This window comes from Crocodylus siamensis, chromosome 4, assembly GCF_052110815.1.
Source record: "Crocodylus siamensis isolate JL-2025a chromosome 4, ASM5211081v1, whole genome shotgun sequence".
NCBI lineage: Eukaryota > Metazoa > Chordata > Crocodylia > Crocodylidae > Crocodylus > Crocodylus siamensis.
In genome coordinates, this window is record NC_143398.1 from 4,060,498 (window position 1) to 4,081,468 (window position 20,971).

A 20,971-nucleotide genomic window follows, 5' to 3' on the forward strand; every position below is an offset into this window, starting at 1 on the left:
CACTCAATCCCTTGGGTAGCAGAAGACAGGAGCAGGGATCAGCACAGATGATCACACAGGGAGGCTTTCTATGTGCCTCTAGGATGTCCAGAGTGGCTGGTCCCAGCCCAGCTCCCTCCTATTCATCTACTGCAAACAAGACCTGGTGTTGCAGAATAAGGCAAGTGAGGATGCTGAGGTCAGGCCTGCATGGGGATGACAAAAGCTACCGCAACGTGGTCTGACCAGGTGGCACGTTCTCAGGCATCAATCAAGGAGCAGCTGCTCAGGTCAGGGCTTTTCCAACAGGGCAGGGGCAGAGTCGGGGGAACTGGAACAGCTGGGGGTGGCAGGACTTGGCTGCCAGATCTAAAGGACTTGTCAGCACAAGGTTGCAGTAGAAGCCACCCCAGGGCAGGAGCAGTATTTAAGATGCCCCTGAGTCATCCCTGTTTTTTGGTGCATGCCTTGCTCTGCTGAAAATGAGGGGACTTGTGGTACTGGCGGCCCTCCTGGCGGCTGCCTTTGGCACCGAGGTCTTTGTCGGGTAGGTAGACGGGAGGGAGCGTAATCAGTTGGGATCTCTCTGTTTCAGCAGCTCGGCCAGTCAATGGAGCAGAGGGGTTACAAAATGGATGGTGTCACATCCCAGACTTGCAATTCCTCCCCCTCCAGTGGCAGCTGGGAGAGTTTTTCTGCCTTGCACAGGAATTGCTTTGCTGATCACCCGTGGAGAGGGTGAGAGGGGTGGGAATGGGATGGCCAGGGGAGCAACTGCAGTGTCCTAGTGGGGCCGCAAGAGGACGCGCTGGGTGGCCAGGGCGAAGAGGGGTGGGTTCAGGGGAGAAAAGTTTGTTTGTTTAAAGAGTGGACTGAATTATGGGGGCAGCTCTCGCGAAGAGCTCCTTCCATCCCTGCAGCTGCCCTGGGGAGCTCTGCAAGGAGGGATTCTCCAGGGGATTTCCACATGTAGAGCCGTTTTGCCTTGGCAGACCCCTGCCGCCGGCCACGGAGACCGGGTTGGTCACAGAGCCTGGGCTGCTTGCAGCAGGCAGCCACGAGGCTGCAAGTGGTTGCATTGGGGTCTGGAGCCCCAGCCTGGCTGGTTGCTGCGCACCTGGGGGTGGACAGCTGGGAAGAGGCCTGGGCCATGCTGCCACAACAAGGATCGGGCTCCCCGTGACTCCCCGCTGTCTGCCCCTGGCATGCCAACGTCTTCCACGTCGAGGTTGTGGGGTTTTTTGGCACTTGGGCCACAAACGTTGCTGACCGCTGGTCTGGATGGACCATCCACGGGCTGAAACCAGGGCTTCTCCTGCTGCCCCCACCGAGCTTGGCTGGTCCCAGGCTCCTGCCCTTGCTCCCCTGCTTTCAGCGCAGCCAGCTCCACCCCCCGCTCAGGCCAGGCTCCTGCAAGGACTGAGCACAGCCAGCACCCTGGGTTTAATCCTATCTAAGGTCAGATAACACTCCTCAAACCTTCCTTCTCCAGGTGGGTAACCAAAGCAGGTCTCTTCCTTCAGAGAAACCAAAGAAGAGCAGCGCTGAAGTCCACCTCCCCACTAGAGCTGGGAGCTTCACAGAGTCATAGATAATGAGGGTGGGAAGGGGCCTCAGGAGGTCACATCTAGTCCAAGCAGGACCAGCCCCAACTATCTTATCCAACTCAGGGCTTTGTCTGGCCGGGTCTTCAAAACCTCCAAGGATGGAGACTCCACAACTTCTCTGTGTGACCTGTTTGAATACTTTACTAAGAAAAGGTGGGGTACTCGATGTACCCACCTCCTCCTTGAAATCTCCCCCATGATCTCAGCTGGTTAGACATGGGCACCATCCTTCAGCGGAGGTTTCACATCCCTTCCAAAACCTTTTTCACAATGAGCTATGCTAGGCCTGGGCATCCTGGATCACACCTTGCTGTGTAAGTCGGTAACCCTTACCTGTGCAAAAGAGAAAACAGCACCAACCTTTGCATATCTTGAGCAGATGCTGGGCAACAATCCCCATCTGATGCCTCTCTGTTGTCTGTGGTCTTATTGCCAGTGAGGTCCGACTGCCAGGACTCGTTTCTCCCTGAGGCAAGGACTGGATTGTCTTCTCTGTCTGGACCAGATTGATTAATGGACAGCCCGGTCCACACGTCTCAGGGCTGAGAAGAGACCCAGCAAGCGAGTCAGCTAGTGAGACACAGAGCACTTCCTTTCATCTCTGTGCTTCACCTTCCCCACATGCAAGGGAGAAAATGGCACCTGCCTACATGTGTCAAGAGATGCAACATCTCTCCAAGCAGCCCTTGGATTTGGGAGCTGAGAGTTCGTCCTGCTGGTAGACCCCGCAGGGATGTCCAGTCGCATCTCAGCCGGGTGAGAGCAGGCAAAATGATTTCAATCAACAGCAAATTCACCACAAGTGGAGGTTTGGGGAGATGGAAAATAATTGGCAAAATCAAGTCACACCCAGCAAATAGTTTCAGCAGGATTAAAAAAAAAAGGACAAAAAAATAGCTTTGGTGTTTCCAAAACAGTCCATGAGTTTCACCGTGAAGTTTCCCAAATGGGACCTTTGGGACTTTGTATACGGGTGCAGCATTTTCAGCTGAAAAAATGAGCAAAAATGTTAAGAGAAAAAGATTTTTTTTTTAATTGAAAAAAGGCACCTGAAAGTGTAACCGAAGCTTTGGTTTGGGGAGAAATGCAGCGAGGCAGGGATTGGATTGTCTTCTCTGTCTGCATCAGGACGATGTGTGGACAGCCCAGTCCAGAGGCTGGGCCCTAGGGATGAGAAGGGCCTTGCAATAAAAGTTGGGAAGGAAGGAGGGCCTTTTTTTTTTTTTTTTTTTAAATCAAAACCAGCTGTAAATATCGGCTTCAGTTTGACTTAAGCAACATTTCTCTCCCGATTTTTCAGACAGAAAATTGGGAGACTGACTAAAAACAGCTCGGCTCCAGCTCTGCCCCCAAGAGCTGTGCACCCTTCCTTTCCCCCCTGCCATCTTGCCTCCCCACGTCAGACGTGTCCTCCATGATGTCTCTCCCTCTCTGCAGACACCAGGTGCTCCGCATCTCCATGACCGATGAGGCACAGGTCGAGAAGATGAAGGAGCTGGAGACGATGGACCACCTACAGGTAACGAGCAGGCAGGGATGGGGCAAGGCCTCGGTGGATACGTGCAATAAATTTAGCACTGGGAAAAATCTCCAGATTAGCCACCCAGATGGCATCAACTGCACCATGGGAACTGACCTGGCTGGTGTCCCTGGGCCGGATCGCCAAGCTCGCGCCCTGGCAGGCTGATCTCATCCCCTCCCATCTTGCCCCAGCCTCTCCACACCCCTCCTGTTTCCTCACTGGGTGGGAGATGCAGTGCCCACCCGCAGCTGAACGGAGGTTCGCTGAAGGGTGGCAATCGCCGACCCCTTGCTATTGACTCCTAAAAGCCGAACGTTGCCAGGCAAAGCACGCAAGTCATGAGACATCACTTGAGAGAAGCCGTCAATGACATTGCGGGTCAATTTACCCAGCATCACGCGTAGCAAACTGACACCAGCTGCTCCACAGACATTCATGTGCTTGGAAAACATCCTCAGTGGTGGTCCCCCCAAATCACTACATGGTGCAACAAAGCCACTAGACGGACATGGCACAGCCCATCTGCAAAAACCTAGGGCCACCTGTGCCACCCATTTATGTACCGAAGCCTTAAAGGCACAACATGCCCCAATGCTAGCAGTTTTCTCATGCAGCCCAGGCCTGAGTCTGTTCCCCCTCAGATCCATGCCACACCACTGACCGCGACAGATTATATCCTGTCTTCTCCTGCGTATTTGAGCCCAAGCCCCCTGGCAGCTCGCACTGCATCTTTCTGCCAAGACTTCTCTGTAGCTTGAAAGGGAGCACAGCAGGCCTATAACAAATTTACCAGTTGAAGGTGGGCTCTGAGCTACCCATGGTTCAGTGAGGATGCAAAGACAGCATAGAGAGCTAGCCTCACATTGCCACAGTCCTCCAGTGCCTTCCCACAATTCGTGGATACTTCATTTTACACTCTGAGTGTGTCTCAGGTCCATAGGTTCAGTAATAATTTGGATAAGACTCATGAACCTCTGAAAGAATTTTAAAAGCCATGTATGGTCTGAAAGCAAATGGAAAATTTATCCACTATAGGTGCATATACACGTGCACTTTAATGTGCAGTAGCCTAGTCTACTACGCTTTAAAATAGCACATAAAAAAATGCTAATACACTAATGCACAGTAGAATAGCTACTGTGCATTTAGCATCACCTAAAAAGCATGCACTTGTCCTACTTTGCATGAGCGCAGCCTAACGTCCATTTATTTATTACCTCATACTGGCGGTACTAAATTTAATGTGCATTAGGAAAAGCGCATTAATGCACATGTAGACACGCCCATAGTTTGAGTTTTGCCTTGAGTCTATGGATAAAACTCAGGGCACAAGAAGTGGATGTACCTTTAGGCTAGAGGTGGGGGTTGACCCAGGCCCACATACCAGCCATGCCTAGAGTCTGGAGGCTTTTAAAGCTGGAGTTGGCCCTTTAGAAAGAGAAACTGGAATCCAAAATGGGGGTTGGCTCTTTCTTCTGATCAAACCTGAACTAAAGACCTGCAGATCCCACAGCACTGGTCACAGTCCATGCTTCTCTCCAAGGACTCAGTCACCATCCATCAGTAAATAACTTCCTTCATCCTCAGACCCTTGTCAAACCATATGGAGGGGTAACGTGCCCTGATACTGTATGTGATGGTGCAGCTGAAGTGCCTTGAACCTCTCTCCCTAATCTGTGCTGGCGGTTGTGCTCAGGAATTTCTAACCCTGCTGGGGGTGGTTGTCTTGCTTTTCCCTTCCTCAGCTGGATTTCTGGGTAAGCCCTTTACACCCGGAAAGACCTGTGGATGTACGAGTCCCTTTTACCAGCCTCCAAGCCGTCAAAGTCTTCTTGGAACAAAACAACATCCCGTATTTCATCCTGATAAAGGACCTACAGGTCAGTGCCACAGCTGCAGAGATGGTCTCCGGAGTGAGGTAGATCATGGTATCACAGAGACCGATGACATTTCTTGTGGACCTTTGGGGTATTTATTTCATTGCCGGACTCTCAGTTACACCTGGGCAGTGGCAGCGGGCTGGAGGATGCATTCATGGTGTGTCTTCTCACATGTTGCTGCTACAGAGAAGGGGTGTGCAAGTGTGTAAGTGTATGGGTCAGAATCTGACCCATAGCTTTGAGGTCCAGATAGTGAATCAAAAAGCAGATTGCATAGCAAGTTAGTCTTCTCAAGAGCCAAATTCAGCAAAGCCTAACTAAAGTTTTGCCAGCAAAATGAAAAGCTAATGCCACTGAGTCTCTGCTCACAGGAACAGCTGATCAGACTTTGAGAGCAAAGACTTCTTGGAAAAGAACCAAGCAAGGATCTGGACCAATAATATTAATTAATACTAAAAGCTCAGCCATTTATGTGGGGCAATAATGAATGCAAGTTTGTAGATTCATATTAAACAGGGCTGGAAGGGACCTCAGAAGATCACTTCTGGCAGGATCCAGTGTGTAGACTGTAGTTGCTGACCCCTGGTCTAACCTGTCCTTCAAAAATGTCAGGAACAACCCTCACACATGGGTCCCAGGCACAATGCCCCAAACCTCACAAACTCCCTTAACCTTGCCCCAGGTAAAAGCAGGAGGCTGAGGGCTCTGTCAACGTCCTCCCCCTGCAAGAACAGGAAGAAGTTTGTTGAAACATGCTTAAGAGATCCAAGAAAGACCGTGCCCCCCACTATAGAGGAAGGCAACAACACCCACAGTCCGTGCTGATCTAACCATGGGGTCAAATTCCTTCCTGATCCCAAATATGAAGGACATGTTCCCTTTTGTCCTTGTATGGCTGGTCCTTCCTAACTGATGTCCCTCCCATTGTCCCTTCCAGCGGCTGGTAGACGATGAGAAGGCCCAGATGGTTCATCAACGTTCCCGAGCCCTTTCCGTGGAGACTTTTAACTACGCCACTTACCACACCCTGAACGAGGTAACAGCCAGCCACGCTCCCCCACAGACATACAACACAGGAAGGATGTCTTGGTAGGATGAGTTGAGCTAATGAAATTAGACTTCACCATGGAGTTAGTCAACAGGCCCTCTGTGCTCAGGACCTCCAGCCACATCCCAGCTATGGGGTAAATACTTCACTTTATAGGAAAGATGTCCCTTGGAATGGCTCTCTGCTCCATGGCAATATTGGGACACTTTGAGTAGAGACCTCAAGTTTTAACAGGGGATTCAATCTATCCTCTGGGTCCTTACCCATAAGTCATGGCAAATTTTATGCCAGCGATTCTCAACCGCAGTGCTGTGGCACCATGGGGTGCCTTGAGATCCTTTTAAGGGTATTGTGGGGTGCCACACTACATTAGCACTTTTAGGTGCAAACTTGACTCGCAAGATTAAGCCAGAGATTGCAAATAGGAAGCCAGAGCGTTAAAAACATTTTGACCAGCTGTGGTCTTTCTGAGTTCTCTGCAACAGAATTGCTCTGTTGTTTTTCTACAGTAAAAAATGGCATGAAAATGAAGATCTGGCACTTTCTAAGGAGTGTCTTGAGTCTACCGAGGGGTGCCTTGAGTCTAAAAAGGTTGAGAACCACTGATCTCTACAGAAGAAATATCTCTTGGGCTCATTGCATGTTTTGGAGGTTACAGGGATCGGTTATAGCACAGCAGCTGAGCTACAGAGAAAAATGGGCCAAGGTTTCCATTCAAGGCTCCATCATGTAATTTGGTTGTAAAGGACCCCTCAGAGGCACGGCACATGGCTTGTAGTTGAAGTGCAGGAACAGGAAGGAAAGGAACAGATATTCCCTCCACAGCTCCCCAGCCAAGTAGCACATCAGGGATCAGAGAGCACCAGGTTGGAAGGGGTGAGCTTGCCTGCTAAGTAATAAGCCTGGAGGTTACCTGAAGAAGAGGCTGCTCAGGAACGTGATAGGTTTGTCCCAGCCTGCTCCCACTCTGTGCATTAGCCCTAATCTCGCCGTTCTCTTTATGCACCAGATCTATGACTTCATGGACTTGCTGGTAGCTGAGAGGCCAAACCTGGTCAGCAAAATAGAGATTGGTTACTCAACGGAGGGCCTCCCACTCAATGTCTTGAAGGTAAAGCCACAAGAGATGCACTTGGGGATGGATTTGGATCTCACCAATTTGCACCAGGAAGCTCCATTACCCTCCATAGAGTAATTCCTGGCCAACACTCAGGTGCAAGGCAGTCGAGTGAGAGCACACAGGGTCAATGTGCATGTCTCCATCTTCAGCATAATCTTGCTGACACCTTGGGCATGAAGAGAAGGCAGCATGGGTGGATCTAGGATTTTGACAAGGGGGGTGGAGATGGCATGGGGAGCCATCACACAACACATTTTTATCAGTTTACAGAGAAACTAGAATATTTGCTTATATGCTAGGGGCCTGGGGCAGTATTATTTAGTTTAAGATTGGGGCAAAACCAAATATAATTTTATTGGAATGTGCATCCATTTGCTATATTATATATTATGCATAAAAAACCCCCCAACTAGACAAGAAATAATCAAAAGATGCTGTTTCATTAGTCCTGCACCCATTAGAATTAAATGGACATCTCTTTTTCAGATTCATAAAACAAAATCTGGCTTTCTGGAGCATCTTGTCAGTGCAACCAGTGCTTCACTAACAGTTATTTCCACACCTGAGTACATGTTTCTAGCTAGAGTTAAAAACTGTTTGCAGGGCTGTGAAGTAGAAGTTACATTACCAGGTGCAGCTAACAGATAGCAAACTTGCAGAAGAAAGTCTAGCTTGATTAGTAGAAAATCAAGACCATTAAAAAGGAGAGGGGGCTGTTCACACTCATGGACTTAAAAGTTGAGAAGGAATCAGGTAGATTATCAAGAGCCATGAAGTCAAGTGACTCTGGCACTGCTGCCTGGATAGATATGTTGCTATCAATGCCAGGCAGCTGGTTTTTAACTTTGATGAACCAGGAAGCAAAAGGGGGAGCAGGAGGTGTGTGTGGGGGGACACAATGCAGCTGGAAGGCAGACTCCTTCATAAAGGTATTGAGAGCACAGCACTGATCTTTGATAACCACTGGTTAACAGGTAACATCTGCCTCCCAAATGCCCCTGCAAAACACATTTACCCCTCTTGGTTTCTGCCTCTTCCCAGCTGTTCTTTACCACCAAATATTGCAATTATTCTCAATGCCCTCTGTCAAGTTGTGGGGGACAGAGTTTACTTCATGATGGACCCGTCGACTGTCCTGCATGGGAATGAGTCCATACCCAGGTAGAAGGGCTGTGCTGTTCACCAGCAAGCTGGTGAGAAAGTGACGCTTTCCTTTGAAAAAATGTAGACCGAAGGAAACATATTCTTTTGAATTTTTATAGTTTTTGTTAAAACAAAAATATCTGGACAAAACAAGTTTGTTTTGGAAAATGTCCTTCTGGTTGACAAAGCCTTATACTGTTGTTGAAAAAGGCCGTTTCAGCACCAGTTTTCCCATCACCGGTATGACTTGGTCATTCCAGCCGACTCAGTGCTAAGCCGATGTCTCAGCCAGATGCTAGAGGGCAGAGGGCTGCTGGAAAGGCCATGTTTTGGAGAAAAAAAACTAAGGAGAAAAAAGCTAAAGTCCAGATGAGAGCTGGTGAAATTTTCCAGGCAAAAAAAAAATTTCCAGGCAAAAATGATGTAAAATTCAGATTGGAGTCACCCAAAGCATGACACTAATTCACATCCATGTTGGCAAACTGTTCTGTTAAAAATGTTAGGAAAAAATTCTGAATGTGTCCAAATTTTATTTTAACTTGTTAAAAACCAAAAATACTGCAGCATTTGCTGCAAAATAGCATTGCATTTTGAAAGGCACTTCTATTTTATTACAATTTTTTTAAAAGTGAAACACAGAAGAAAGGAATCAAAACTTGTGGGAGAGGTGATATCTTTTATTAGGCCAACTAGATTTTTTCATTAAAGAAAGTTTTTTGCAAAAATCTAGTTGGTCTAATAAAAGATATCACCTCGACCATGAGTTGCGATTGCTTTTGCCTCCAGACCAATACAGGTACAACCTGGATACCAAAACTAAAAGAAAACATTTTATTTCAGTTTAGAGCAAACACTTCATCTGAGTCAAAACAAGGTTATTTCTTGCTTGCTTGATTTTCCAATTTTCCAACATTTCTTTTAAAGAATTTCTTTTTGGCTTGCCTCAAAATAAACATTTCCCCTGATTTTTGCGGTGCAACCAGCAAACTGGGACACGTGGCATTTGCCCAGCTCTATTCCTGACTACCTGCGATCATGAAAGAGCACACAGGATACTTTTGCAAAAGTAGGCTTGTCAACTCTGATACAGAAGCCAAAACCTAACTAGGGTTCATTCAAATCCCCCCCACCCCCATTCATTTCCATCAATGCCTACAATCCAGTAGTGTTATTATATTCCAATCAAGAGGCAGTTGTTTTTCAGCGGTGAGCGAAGAGCTAAGCAATGTATCTGTAAAGCACCATAAGGTTTAGTCATTATGGTTGATGGGGCCTATATAAGGGAAAATTGATCTTCTGTATTTTCTCAGATGCAACATGCTACTGAATATAATGCGCAGCTTGTTTTTGAAAGGCAGAATAAAGGGGGAAAAAAGATTTTTCAGAGGTAGGGCTGGAGTAGGGACAGAGCCTAATCTTCAGATCACTCATGTTTCTTGACACCCTAGCTGTTGCTGAAGACTGGTCTCCACGGGTGGATGTATGATTTTGAAAAGAAGTAAAGAGTCTCCAAGGCTGTGAAACAGAAGGAGATAAACCAGGAGCTGCTAGCAGACAGCAAAATGGCCCTAAGCTAGGTTAGCTTGATTAGTGGAATATCAAAACCATTAAAAAAGGAAAGCTGATCATTAATGCCTCTGGAGTGAAAAGCAATAAGCCATTAAGTCAACTGACGCCCTCAGGTGCTTGAATAGCAATGCAACAGCTGCTGTACTGCGAAGCAGAAATCAAAGGAAGAAACTTCTTTTCTGGGCAGAAAATTAACTTCCCTGCTTGATATGCACATCCTAATTTGGGCTGATTTTGGAGGGGAAAGATGCATGTTATGTGTGAAAAATACAGCACATGAAGTAAGTTCCTTGACATAGTGGCATTTAAAAAAAAGCGGGGAGGGGAAGGGACCTCTCTGAGGTATGGAAACAGCCGGGGTTGTCTAGGCACTGCAACAAGAGAGCCCAGGAGCATTCAACTCTGGGCCAGGAAATGACAGAGGAGCAGAAACTAACTCCTGTGCATTTGTCCTTTTCCACATAGTTCAGCACAGGGGGACCCAACCGCCCAGCGATTTGGATCGACACCGGCATCCACTCTCGGGAATGGGTCACTCAGGCCACTGGAGTCTGGTTTGCAAAGAAGGTACCATCCCTGCATCCCTAGAAATGAAGAAAGAGGGTCCTGCTTGCAAGGTTGGGATGCCTTTGGCTTGGTGGGGAGCAACACACTCACCCAGTTAAGGGCTGGTGAGGTCAACTGCGTAAGATTTGGCCCTGAAAAAGGGAGGAATGGAGGGCTGGCATAAGGGGCTACCATAAGCACCCTGCTCTAATGAAACAGCCATGACAAACTTCATGGCTTCAAGGGTGGCAGTCATCAAGGGATAGTGGGCCTCAGCTACTATAAAAGACATAATCAGTGGAATGAGGCCGAGTTACTCCAGCCGAGGCTTGGCTCCGCGTGTGCAGCGAGGCACAGCGCTCGCATCATTAGTGCACTTATGCCTGAGGGCGTCTTGGCCTTGTTCAGATCATCAGTGATTATGGCAAAGATGAATCTCTGACCGCCATTCTGGATAAAATGGACATCTTCCTGGAAATCATCACCAACCCTGATGGCTTCGTTTTCACCCACACCAAGGTATTCCCCCCTCACCCCTCCCTTTCCCCACCAGGCTTTGCTGGGTATTATGATAATGTCAAGATGTCTAATTTTGGACTTTGGGGAAGCAAATTCATGGGTGGGAAGTGGATGTGGAGAAGGAAGAGGGTTTCCTGCAACTCTCTGAGTGCTCTCAAGGGCCGTTTATCGATATCACATTATTCTAGGTCTAATCCGGACTACTGCTGTTACTATGTATATGTGGACATTTACTGCTCGAATTAAAATTGGCTCCAGTCTGAATGAACTAGTCCTCACTGAATGAGGATTAAAGTTAGCACAGATAAGGGCAGTCCAAATTAGGCCATTTAAACTGTATTAATTAACATGTATATATGGTGTTGCTTTGGGAAAAACAGTCCTTAGGAACTCAGATAAGCATTGCAAATATCAGTCCCTGCAAGGGAAATTCAGTTGGGTTTTTGCAACACAACAGAGCCTGTCAGGCACAAAGTAACACCCTTACAAAGTCAAAAGTGCCAACAACACCTCACCATTATAGGTCCAATGGCCCCCATTATGGCTTCTGGAACAGCACTTTAGATAACAGTCAGTAGGTTTACAACAAGGTAGTAGTGCTTAAGCAGGGTTATTACCACCTCCTAATTACACATAAGCTCACACACCGAAGATGCATATTGAGTCTGTTAAGGGGCTAGCAAATGTATTGACTACCTACAGCCAGCATCCCCTGTTGTGATGGTCAATGATAGTCTATTAGCCCTTCATTTGAATGGAAATTTGATTGGAATAGCGTGATGCGAATCAGTTAACACGGTCTAGAAAACAGTAAGCATGTCTACAAATGGTCAAGGCTCCTGATCCTCCACCACCTTATTCCTACGGAAGAGGGGGGCACTTTATGTGGTTGGCCATGATCACAGCGGGGGGGAGGCAGCATTGTTTCATAGTTTCATAGTTTCTAGGGTCGGAAGGGACCTGAGCAGATCATCAAGTCCGACCCCCTGCCATGGCAGGAAAGAGTACTGGGGCCAAACGACCCCAGTAAGGTGTACATCTAGGTGTACATCCATCTCATTTTACAGTATTGTTCAAAATCGCTCACTGCCAAAAATATAACTCATAAGCTGCTATCCTGTCACACTGGCATTTACTATTATAAAAAAAATCTTTTATACAGTTCTCCGCCTGTTATTCTCATAGTCTTTGGTAACATATTTTAGTGTAATTCCTAAAAAGATGCACATAACATTTCGGCTGCATCATACTGCAAGCTTTACTTACTGGCCAAACAACATTGGCTTATGTGTTAATGCACACGTGTTGTTTTGCAGAGATAGCTTGATTTATATAAAAACACTAAAAAACATAGGCTTTATTCAGACAAAAGTTCCATTTACTTAAGGGTGAATTTTGCCTGCGTGAGGTCTACAGCAACTGGACAAAGAACTTCAGTCTCAGTTTGATGACTAGTAAGACCTTTAGCATCTTCATCAAACTAAAATTTCAGCTGTTAACTAACAAAAAAGTCAAAAATCACTGCAGAATTTATATACGGAGGGCAGATGTATACATGAAATCTAGCAGAAGCTTGCGAGCTCGTCTTATTCTTGACATGGAAGGACTTGCTGCATGGCAGCAAAATAGATGTAATGGGAACTAGCTGGGTCAGGAAATCGATCTGTAATTGCTATGAGCTTGTGAACTGGGCTAACATGGCAAATGCACCTGAAAGCGGTTAAGGTCTTGACATACCCTGGTTGTGCGCATCTTGTTTTCCTCATTGGCTCTATTTGATATCGGGAGTATGGACATTTGGAAATGCCAACTAAGATCAGGGTCCCAGGGGCCTGGGTGCTATTTGGACACAGAGAGGCAGCATATAGCTTAAAGAGTTTGCAGAAAGACAAGACAGGCAACACACGGATGGTTGCGGGCAGCGGGGAAATGGAGGGGAAGCAACTCACCCAGCTTTTCACAGCTGGTCAGCGGCAGAGCTGGAAACAGCTCACATCTCTTGCGTTTGGGTCCATTGTTTTATCCTCGACACTGCTCTTCTCTCTCAGCTTTATAATGGTGGAGCTCCATTGCTTACTCCTGCATAAATAAGAGCAGAACGAGGCCCCTGTATGTCTAGACAACAGGCTTTGAACCTTTCTGCCCTACCAGTACCGCACAATCAACTAGCCCTGGAAGGAGCTGTTAGCCATGGGGGAAAGTAGCACAAAAGACTGGTAGAGGTGAGGACTGGGGTGGCCCACAGACAAAGGACTCCACTAAGACCATTTTATGCTTCCAGAACCGCATGTGGCGGAAGACCCGGTCCATCAATGCTGGATCTTCCTGCAGAGGTGTGGACCCCAACAGGAACTGGGACGCAGGATTTGGAGGTAAGATTTGCCTCCTCAAGGGAATTCAAGTGGATGCTCCTGGGATGAAGTGTCAAGCCAAGGGTTTAACCACATTTGGCTTTATCTTGAAGTCTCAGGGGCTAGGAGTGCAATTGAGGCAGTGCTTTTTGGCCCTTGGAAATAAAGGAGCTTCTTGTTTTGCTTTGGAGTCAGCTCTTCCCATCTCCGGCCAGCAATGAGGGATCTGCTCTCCTTATCCACTCTGGGCCATGGCAGATTGTGCCTCTGAGGAAGCTCCTGGGTAAAGAGCAAATAGGGAAGTGGGGGATGCTTAGGGCATGGCCAGGGTATTATTATCCCCATGCAAAAAGGCCTAGAAAACATTAGTGGGACCTAAACCATGTCCAATCTCTGGTATACCCAACTAGCCTCACAGGAGGGATGGGACACATGAACTACCGAGTGAAAGGACAGTTTTGGAGCAGTTTGATAAAAGAGGAGGAAAAAGAAAAATCAGTCTTGGATAAAATCTGAGAAGAATGGGGCCCAGTAGTATTTCCAAAGCCCCTGTCATGGTTGCTAGATATAACATGCTGCTTCAGGGCAACAACGATGGGCGACAGTGCAGCCCAGGCCCGTGGATAGATCCAGCAGGCCTACGGGCTTAAGACCTGCCTAAATCCCAGAGATATTGAGAGCCAACAGTGCTCCAAGTACATGGATGGCTTCCTCTTCTGGGTGTCCGTGTGTCTGACCCCAGTGGGTGCAAAGAAATGGTGTCCAGTCAACCCAGTCGGTAGACTAGTGATTCTCGAGCAGTGTACTGTGGCACCCTGGGGTGCCTGGAGATGTGCTGTGGAAGGGGGAGACGGATGGGATGAGACACATTGTGAGCACTGCTAGGCGTGCAAACACAATTCACAAGATCAACACAGAGATTGCAAATAGGAATCCACAGTGTTCAAAATACTGGGCTGATGGGGTCTTTTTTTTGCAACAGAAAAATTGCCCTACTCTTTTTCCATAGCCAAAAATGCAAATGAAAACGGAGAGCTGGCAAACTCCAAGGGGTGCCTCGAGTCTAACGAGATCGAGAACCGCGGCTGCGGACAGCGAGCTGCAGGGCCTGCCTTTAGCCAGTAGCTTTCCCGCACGAGCAGCAGGTGCACTGGGTGTGCTGCGTACCACATCCCTCGCTGCCCCAGGCAAGCTCTCCGGGCCTGGACAGCTGTTTCTCTCTCGGCTTCTGGGCACAATCGTTTTAAGCCCTTCTTTGTTGCATGACCTTGTGGCTATATCATGGGTAGGGAAGTGCAGCCAGACCGAGTCCTGGAAGAAAGGACATTGATTTTTAAGTTTCATTTAAACAGGACTGCGTCTCTGCGTTCATGGAAGAGGGCGTAGAGACACCTTCTTCCAGTGGCCGGTCCAATACAGCATTGCTTTCTCCCCAGAGTTAGCAGTAACCCCTTTTTAGTGTCCTCTCAGCACTTCTCACTCAGACAGGGGTCCTTGCACCATAGAAGCCACTCACAGGAGCAGTCTGTGAATAAATATATCCCTTTACACCCTGCATAGCAGCTTACAAATTGCCTTCTAGCATAGGCCCTCTGTTGAGTCTAGGCAAAGTCCCAAGGGACATAAAGGGGCTGGATTGGCAGACCCAGACAGTGACCCCCCTCCACACCTCTCAGAGCAGAGATGGGCAGGTGATCAGGTCCATTTCTGTCACTACAATTTCCTGCAGAAACTCTCTCAGTGGGAGAAGAGAGTTCAGACGCCACAACCCACTCGATCCTGAGCCCTTCTGTTTTGCCAGTGAGGGAGGCCTGTTCCCAAGTTACGGGAACAGCTAGGAGAAGGCCCCGTATTCATTTCCCATACCAAGCAGTAGGTAGATGGGAAGAGAGCTGGTTTCAAGTAGTTCAGTCCTAGAGATGGAAAACTCTCCACTGCTGCTAAACCTTTGAGCCACCCAGTCATGCTCTCTTGGAAGAATAAAGTCATCATGCTCACGCTGCGTGCTTTTGAAGCAAAAATATTATTTCCTCCTCTGCAGGGGCTGGATCCAGTAAGAACCCCTGCTCCGAGACTTACCATGGCCCCCATGCCAACTCAGAGCCTGAGGTGAAAGCCATTGTGGACTTTGTGAAGCAGCATGGAAACATCAAAGCCTTCATCTCCATCCACAGCTACTCTCAGCTCCTCTTGTATCCTTATGGCTACACCAAAACCCCAGTCCCTGACCAAAAGGAATTGGTAAGACAGATGACCCACTTTGGAGACTCTTAAACATGGGGTTTTGTGTTTCTAAGGGGGACCCTAATGGTGTTTAGTTTCCTGGGGTCACTCACTAACAAGACTGATCCTAAACCCCTTTACCTCGTATATATTTTTCTCCTTCTCTAGACCCACATTCCCTTTTCCGTTTATATACACACAGCCAGCTACATGGGGGTTAAAGACTGCTTTGCCCTCACTCATCAGGTACCACTGCACCTGATTTTGGAGTGGCTCTGGGAATATAATGAACTAGTCACAAAAATCTAGGGCAGCTGGTTGAAGACACAAATGACCCAGCCAGAGCAGGGAGGGGAAAGGCTCAACTAACAAAGGACTGCACTGAAGGAAGAGACAAGGAAACAGGGGGTCAGCACCACATCCCATTTGCAGAATACAGCTTTAGCATCCTGGCATTTCGTGTCATCAGTGTCATCTTCCAATGGCTCAATCGCAGAAAGGATAATAGCCTTACTACTGTTGCAGCAAACAGATATCCTCCTTTATTTCAACTAATAGATCCAATTATAGTCTTGGAGTCGCGGTTTTGGTTTCCACCAAGCCTCTCTCAGACCTGTCTGTTGGAGTCTGCCCATGCATCTATTATAGCTCTCTCTACCTTGAAAGGTAGAAGAGATGTTTCGGTGCTCAGTATGGATCAGAAAAGACTGAACCCTAGTTACTCTGCCTCAGTTTCTGCTGTCTTTCCATAGCCTTTTCTTTGAAATCAAATTCCTCTATTACATTTCTTACGATGGGGGAAATAAAAAGAATGGCATAGGCAAGAGGCTTTTAAAACTTGTGCATATGCATCAGATAGGCGGTAGGTGACAATGGGTGTTCAGTACAGTGCAACTGCTGGACAGTCAATCAACAGGGAACAATAATATGTCTTCTGGGCTGAGCAAAAAGAGCTGTGCTCCAGGCACCAGGACTGAAGGGCAGTGTAGGCAAAGCCCTATGGGATAGTGAAGCATCTATAAGAGCCAGGTTGCAGGACAAAGGAAAGCTAGGGAGGTCTCCAGTTCTGCTGCAGGAAAGGTCTTGAGATGGGGAGCAGAGCATGGGAAGGGAAGGTCCATAAAGCTGTAGGGAAGGAGTCCTGCAGGGCAGGCCCAGCTGTCATATATCTTCACAGCCCTTTGAGCCTTCAGCCTTTGTCTCTTTCCCACCTCACCCAAGCAAAAGTTGAGAAGCTGTAAGAACCTCTTCCCCAGCCTTGGGCTCCTGCTCCAGTCCACATCCTCTCCATACATTAGCTTCACCAAGCTCATTCTCCTCCCCTTTCTCTTTCCTTCCAGGACAGCATTGCCAAAGCTGCAGTCACCGCCCTGTCTTCCCTGTATGGGACCAGCTACAGATACGGCAGCATCATCACCACCATCTGTAAGTTACTGGGGACAATGAAGGTCCCTCCAGCCATTACTGGGGAGAGCATAACCACTCTGGAGTGAATTACAGTTGGCACACAAGTCTGTAGGCCAAAGATGCCAGTGCTCCTGGGGCGGGGATAGCAATCTCGCAAGACGTTTATAAAGTGCAGGGACATCCCATCAAATAACTGACCATGGCTTTGGAACAACTATGAATTTTGCCTATAATGAATCAATCCTGACTGCCAAGCTGAACCTCCTTTTTGCTACTGGAGAGTACCATATTTTCTTGCATATAACATCCTGTAACATAGTATGCAGCTTGTTTTAAAAAAGCAGAAGGAAGTAGGGGGGAGAAAAAAACCCAAACATTTTCCCAGAGTTTTGGCTGTCCAGAGCAGGGACAGAGCCTAAACTTCAAATCACTCACCCTCCCTTTCCTGCCTAACTAAAGCCGAAACCCGCACACAAAGGCCGGCCTCCATGGGTGGATCTAGGATTTTGAAGAGAGCTAGAGAAAAAGCTTCCAGGGTTGCAAAACAGGAGGAAAGAGAGAGAAAGAGAGACCAGGAGCAGTTAGCAAACAGCAAAGTTGTCCTAAGAAAGGTTAACTTGATTAGTAGAACATCAAGACCATTAAAAAGGAGAGCAGCTTCTACATTTAATAGCTATACCCCAATACTGGGAGGCTGATCTTGTGGGAAAAGGGTGCATGTGTATGTGAGGAAACACAGTGCTTGGGTTGTAGTCAGCACTGAATGCTAACACACTGCAAGTATGTTCAAGGATAATCATTCAGTCACCATAATTTGGCTCAGGAAAAAGCACAGCAAGCACAGACAGCACCTGGCCTTCCACTGAGGGCACAAGCTGCGGTTGCAAAATAAGGCAACCCAGCCTTCATCATCTATTTGGCCAATGGTGCTGCCAGTGTGAGATCCACTCTCTCTCTCAGACACTGCAGCAAGCATTCTTATAACGTTATGACCACAAAAGAAATTTTCAAGGCAAGAGAGGTTACTTTGGTCATCTGCTCTGGCCTCCTGTGTAAAAGCAGCCGAGGCATTTCACACAGTGACTCTTGCATTAAAAGTCATCACTGATTTCACAGATTTCATAGATATTAGGGCTGGAAGGGACCTCGGAAGATCATTGAGTCCATGATGATTATGACAGAACCTACCCTTTAGAAGGGCACGTCCAGTGTCTCCAGTATTTTAATCATTATATTTAATCCACCTATTAAATTTGAGGCCTGATTTCTCCATTCCTCTGCACTCGAGAGAGGGTTTGCTGGAGATAGCTACCTGCTTTGCAAGTGAGAAAGGTAGAATCCAACTTCCAGCCCTACTTTCCTATGCTCCTATGAGCTTCCTCTGGAAAAGTGGCATAGTTCCTTAAAATTGATGTGATATATTTTATTAGACCAACTGAGCAGTTGTAAAAAAGTTCTTAGCAAGCTTTTGGGTGCAGTCAACCTCCATCACTTTGCCTTTCTATGTCCTTAGACCAACATGGGTACAACCAAAAACCTAGCATAGTTCATTAAAGTTACCTGAGGCAAACATCCTAATGTTTTCAGGAGTTTGCATTTTGGGTATTTGGGTCATCAGCCAAGTTTGAATTTGTGCTCCAAAGTTTGCTCATTGGATGTGGTGTCAATGGGGAGACCCTTTGTCTAGTTTTATTCATTTGCTGTAAGACAAAGCGTCTCTTAGCAAGGATATTGTTGCATGTGATTTTGCTCAGAACTGGCCCTTTTGCTCTGCACTTCTGGTAAGTACCAGTAAACAGGATCTATTCAGGATGAGTAGTCACTTGCTTCTGTTTGGATGGTGTTTCCTGAATTTAGATCAAGCCAGTGGTGGAACCATTGACTGGACTTACAACCAGGGCATTAAGTACTCCTTCACATTTGAGCTGCGGGACACTGGCCGCTATGGGTTCATGCTCCCCGCCAACCAGATCATCCCCACCGCTCAGGAGACATGGGAGGCACTGATGGTCATCATGGAGCATGCGCGGGACCATCCTTATTAGAACGAAACAGACTCAGAACTTGCTGACTTCTCTGGAAACACCTGGCTAGAGAAAAATGCAATAAATATATACAACTGAAGGAAGAAGAGTATGGTCTCTCACCACCCCTTCCCCAATACTAAGATTGCTAACTTTACGAGGTTCTGCCTCTCAGTCACTCCCTACACATTACCCTCTAAACTAGGGTTGGCCAAACAGCAGCACAAGTTCCACAGGCAGCCTCTGGTGGGTGGCACACAACAGATCAGGGAAGGGAGAGGCAGCACAGCTACAGATAGATCAGGAAGCAAAAAGCAGAGCAGGAGATTGGGCAGAAGAAAGGGACCAGAGCAGCACCCAGGGAGGTGTAGGATTCATGTGGCATGCCTGTCAAAAAGGTTATCCCCTAATCCACCAACTTTCAAGGCAGAGGGTCATTACTTGTAGCAGTCATCAGTGCAAATACAGATCATTATAGCGAGTTGCATCCATTGTGGTTTTAACCATGCACAAAGATGGCAGGTTATTGAAAGAAAGCAGGTCTCACTTTCGGCTCTTAAGAATTGCCAATGCAAGATCTATTTCCATCTGTTGTGTGAGGTTTTCATGGCACGGCCATGCTATCTTCTTCCCCCATCCTTCCCACTTACCTTTGAAACAAGTCTACCCTCTGTTTTACCTGTTGGGCCAAACTCCTTGAAGAAGAGATTGGTGTCTTAAGTAGCATTGTTGTACTGCAATAGGGCTGTCAGAGTCCACCAAGGCTGTGAAGGGAAGAGGAAGAATTCTGCTCGTGGCTAGGCCATTTCTGCCTTTTTACTTGAGATATGACATTAGTTTCATAGTGCTTAGGGTCAGAAGGAACCTAAATAAATCATCAGGTCTGATCCCCTGCCCTGGGCAGGAACGGGTGCCACGGTCATAACACCCCAGCCAAATATCTGTCCAGCCTCCTCTTGAAGACCCTCAAGGTAGGGGAGAGCACCACCGCCCATTCCAGAGCCTGGCAGCCCCAAATATAAAGCAATGTCTCCTGATGTCCAGCCTGAACCTTCTTTCTAATGATTTGTGGCCATTATTCCTAGTAATCCCAGGTGGTGCCTGGGAGAACAGAGCCTCCACCAATTCCCGCTGGTCCCCCCTGGTGAGTTTGTAAACAGCCACCAGACCCCCCTCAGCCTTCTCTGGTGGAGCCTGAATAGGTTCAGGCTCTTTAGCCTCTCCTTGTAGGGCCTGCCCCACTGCCCCCTGACCATGCGAGTGGCCTCCTCTGGACCCTCATGTTCATCCTGGAGTCAGCAGTGACTCCAAGATCCCTTTCTGCCACTGTGTCGTTGAAAAGGGTGTTCCCCAGCCTATAGGTGTGTTGCTGGTTCCTTCTCCCCAGATGCAGCACCTTGCACTTGTTTGCATTGAACTCTGTCCTATTCTCACCCACCCACCTCTGCCACCTGTCTAGATCTAGCTGGATTCTGTCCCTCCCCTCCAGCCCACACAACTTGGTGTCATCAGCAAATTTGGACAGCGTGCCTTCCACACACACATCCAGATCGCTGATAAAGATGTTGAACATTGTAGTGCGGGCCCGAGGACCGAGCCCTGGGGGACCCCACTGCCCACATCCCTCCAGGTCAAAAATGACCCGTCCACCACCGCTCTCTGGGTGCACCCATTGAGCCAGTTTGACACCCATTAGGACTCTTTGGAGGTACTAACAAGGAGCTAGATGACAACTATTTCTGGGCCTGTCATTTGTCTGGTATGAGCTTCATCATACCAAACAGATACTTTTTTATAATCTAGTTATAAAAGTGACTTCATGGACAGCTGCAACCAGCTATTTGATGACAATATAAATCATCATCTCTGTCAAATCTCGGGAAAAGTCACCTCTGTATAAATGTAATGGCACTTGAAGCATTCTAAGATGACCACTCAGACTAGATTCATAGATTCATAGTTGGTCGGGTCAGAAAGGACCTGAGCAGATCATCAAGTCCAACCCCCTGCCCTGGGCAGGAGAGAATACCGGG

General features: G+C 47.5%; 1 protein-coding gene across 1 annotated transcript; it reads left to right on the forward strand.

Moving 5' to 3' along the window:
- The first annotated feature begins 461 nt into the window (after nucleotides 1–461).
- On the forward strand, nucleotides 462–18,959 carry LOC149865417 (carboxypeptidase A1-like). The gene is made up of 11 exons (XM_090046275.1): nucleotides 462–526; nucleotides 3,024–3,105; nucleotides 4,854–4,988; nucleotides 5,926–6,024; nucleotides 7,046–7,147; nucleotides 10,334–10,435; nucleotides 10,823–10,933; nucleotides 13,215–13,305; nucleotides 15,326–15,525; nucleotides 16,848–16,932; nucleotides 18,772–18,959. The coding sequence occupies exons 1-11, from the start codon at nucleotides 462–464 to the stop codon at nucleotides 18,957–18,959; spliced, it is 1,260 nt and encodes a 419-aa protein (XP_089902401.1).
- The last annotated feature ends 2,012 nt before the right edge of the window (nucleotides 18,960–20,971 follow it).

Excerpts from the sequence above, each read along its gene's own strand:
- LOC149865417 (XM_090046275.1), top strand. The coding sequence starts at position 462 with ATGAGGGGACTTGTGGTACTGGCGGCCCTCCTGGCGGCTGCCTTTGGC. Across the intron at positions 13,306-15,325 it reads CTGGGACGCAGGATTTGGAG|GGGCTGGATCCAGTAAGAAC; the intron begins GTAAGATTTGCC and ends CCTCCTCTGCAG. Across the intron at positions 16,933-18,771 it reads CAGCATCATCACCACCATCT|ATCAAGCCAGTGGTGGAACC; the intron begins GTAAGTTACTGG and ends TCCTGAATTTAG.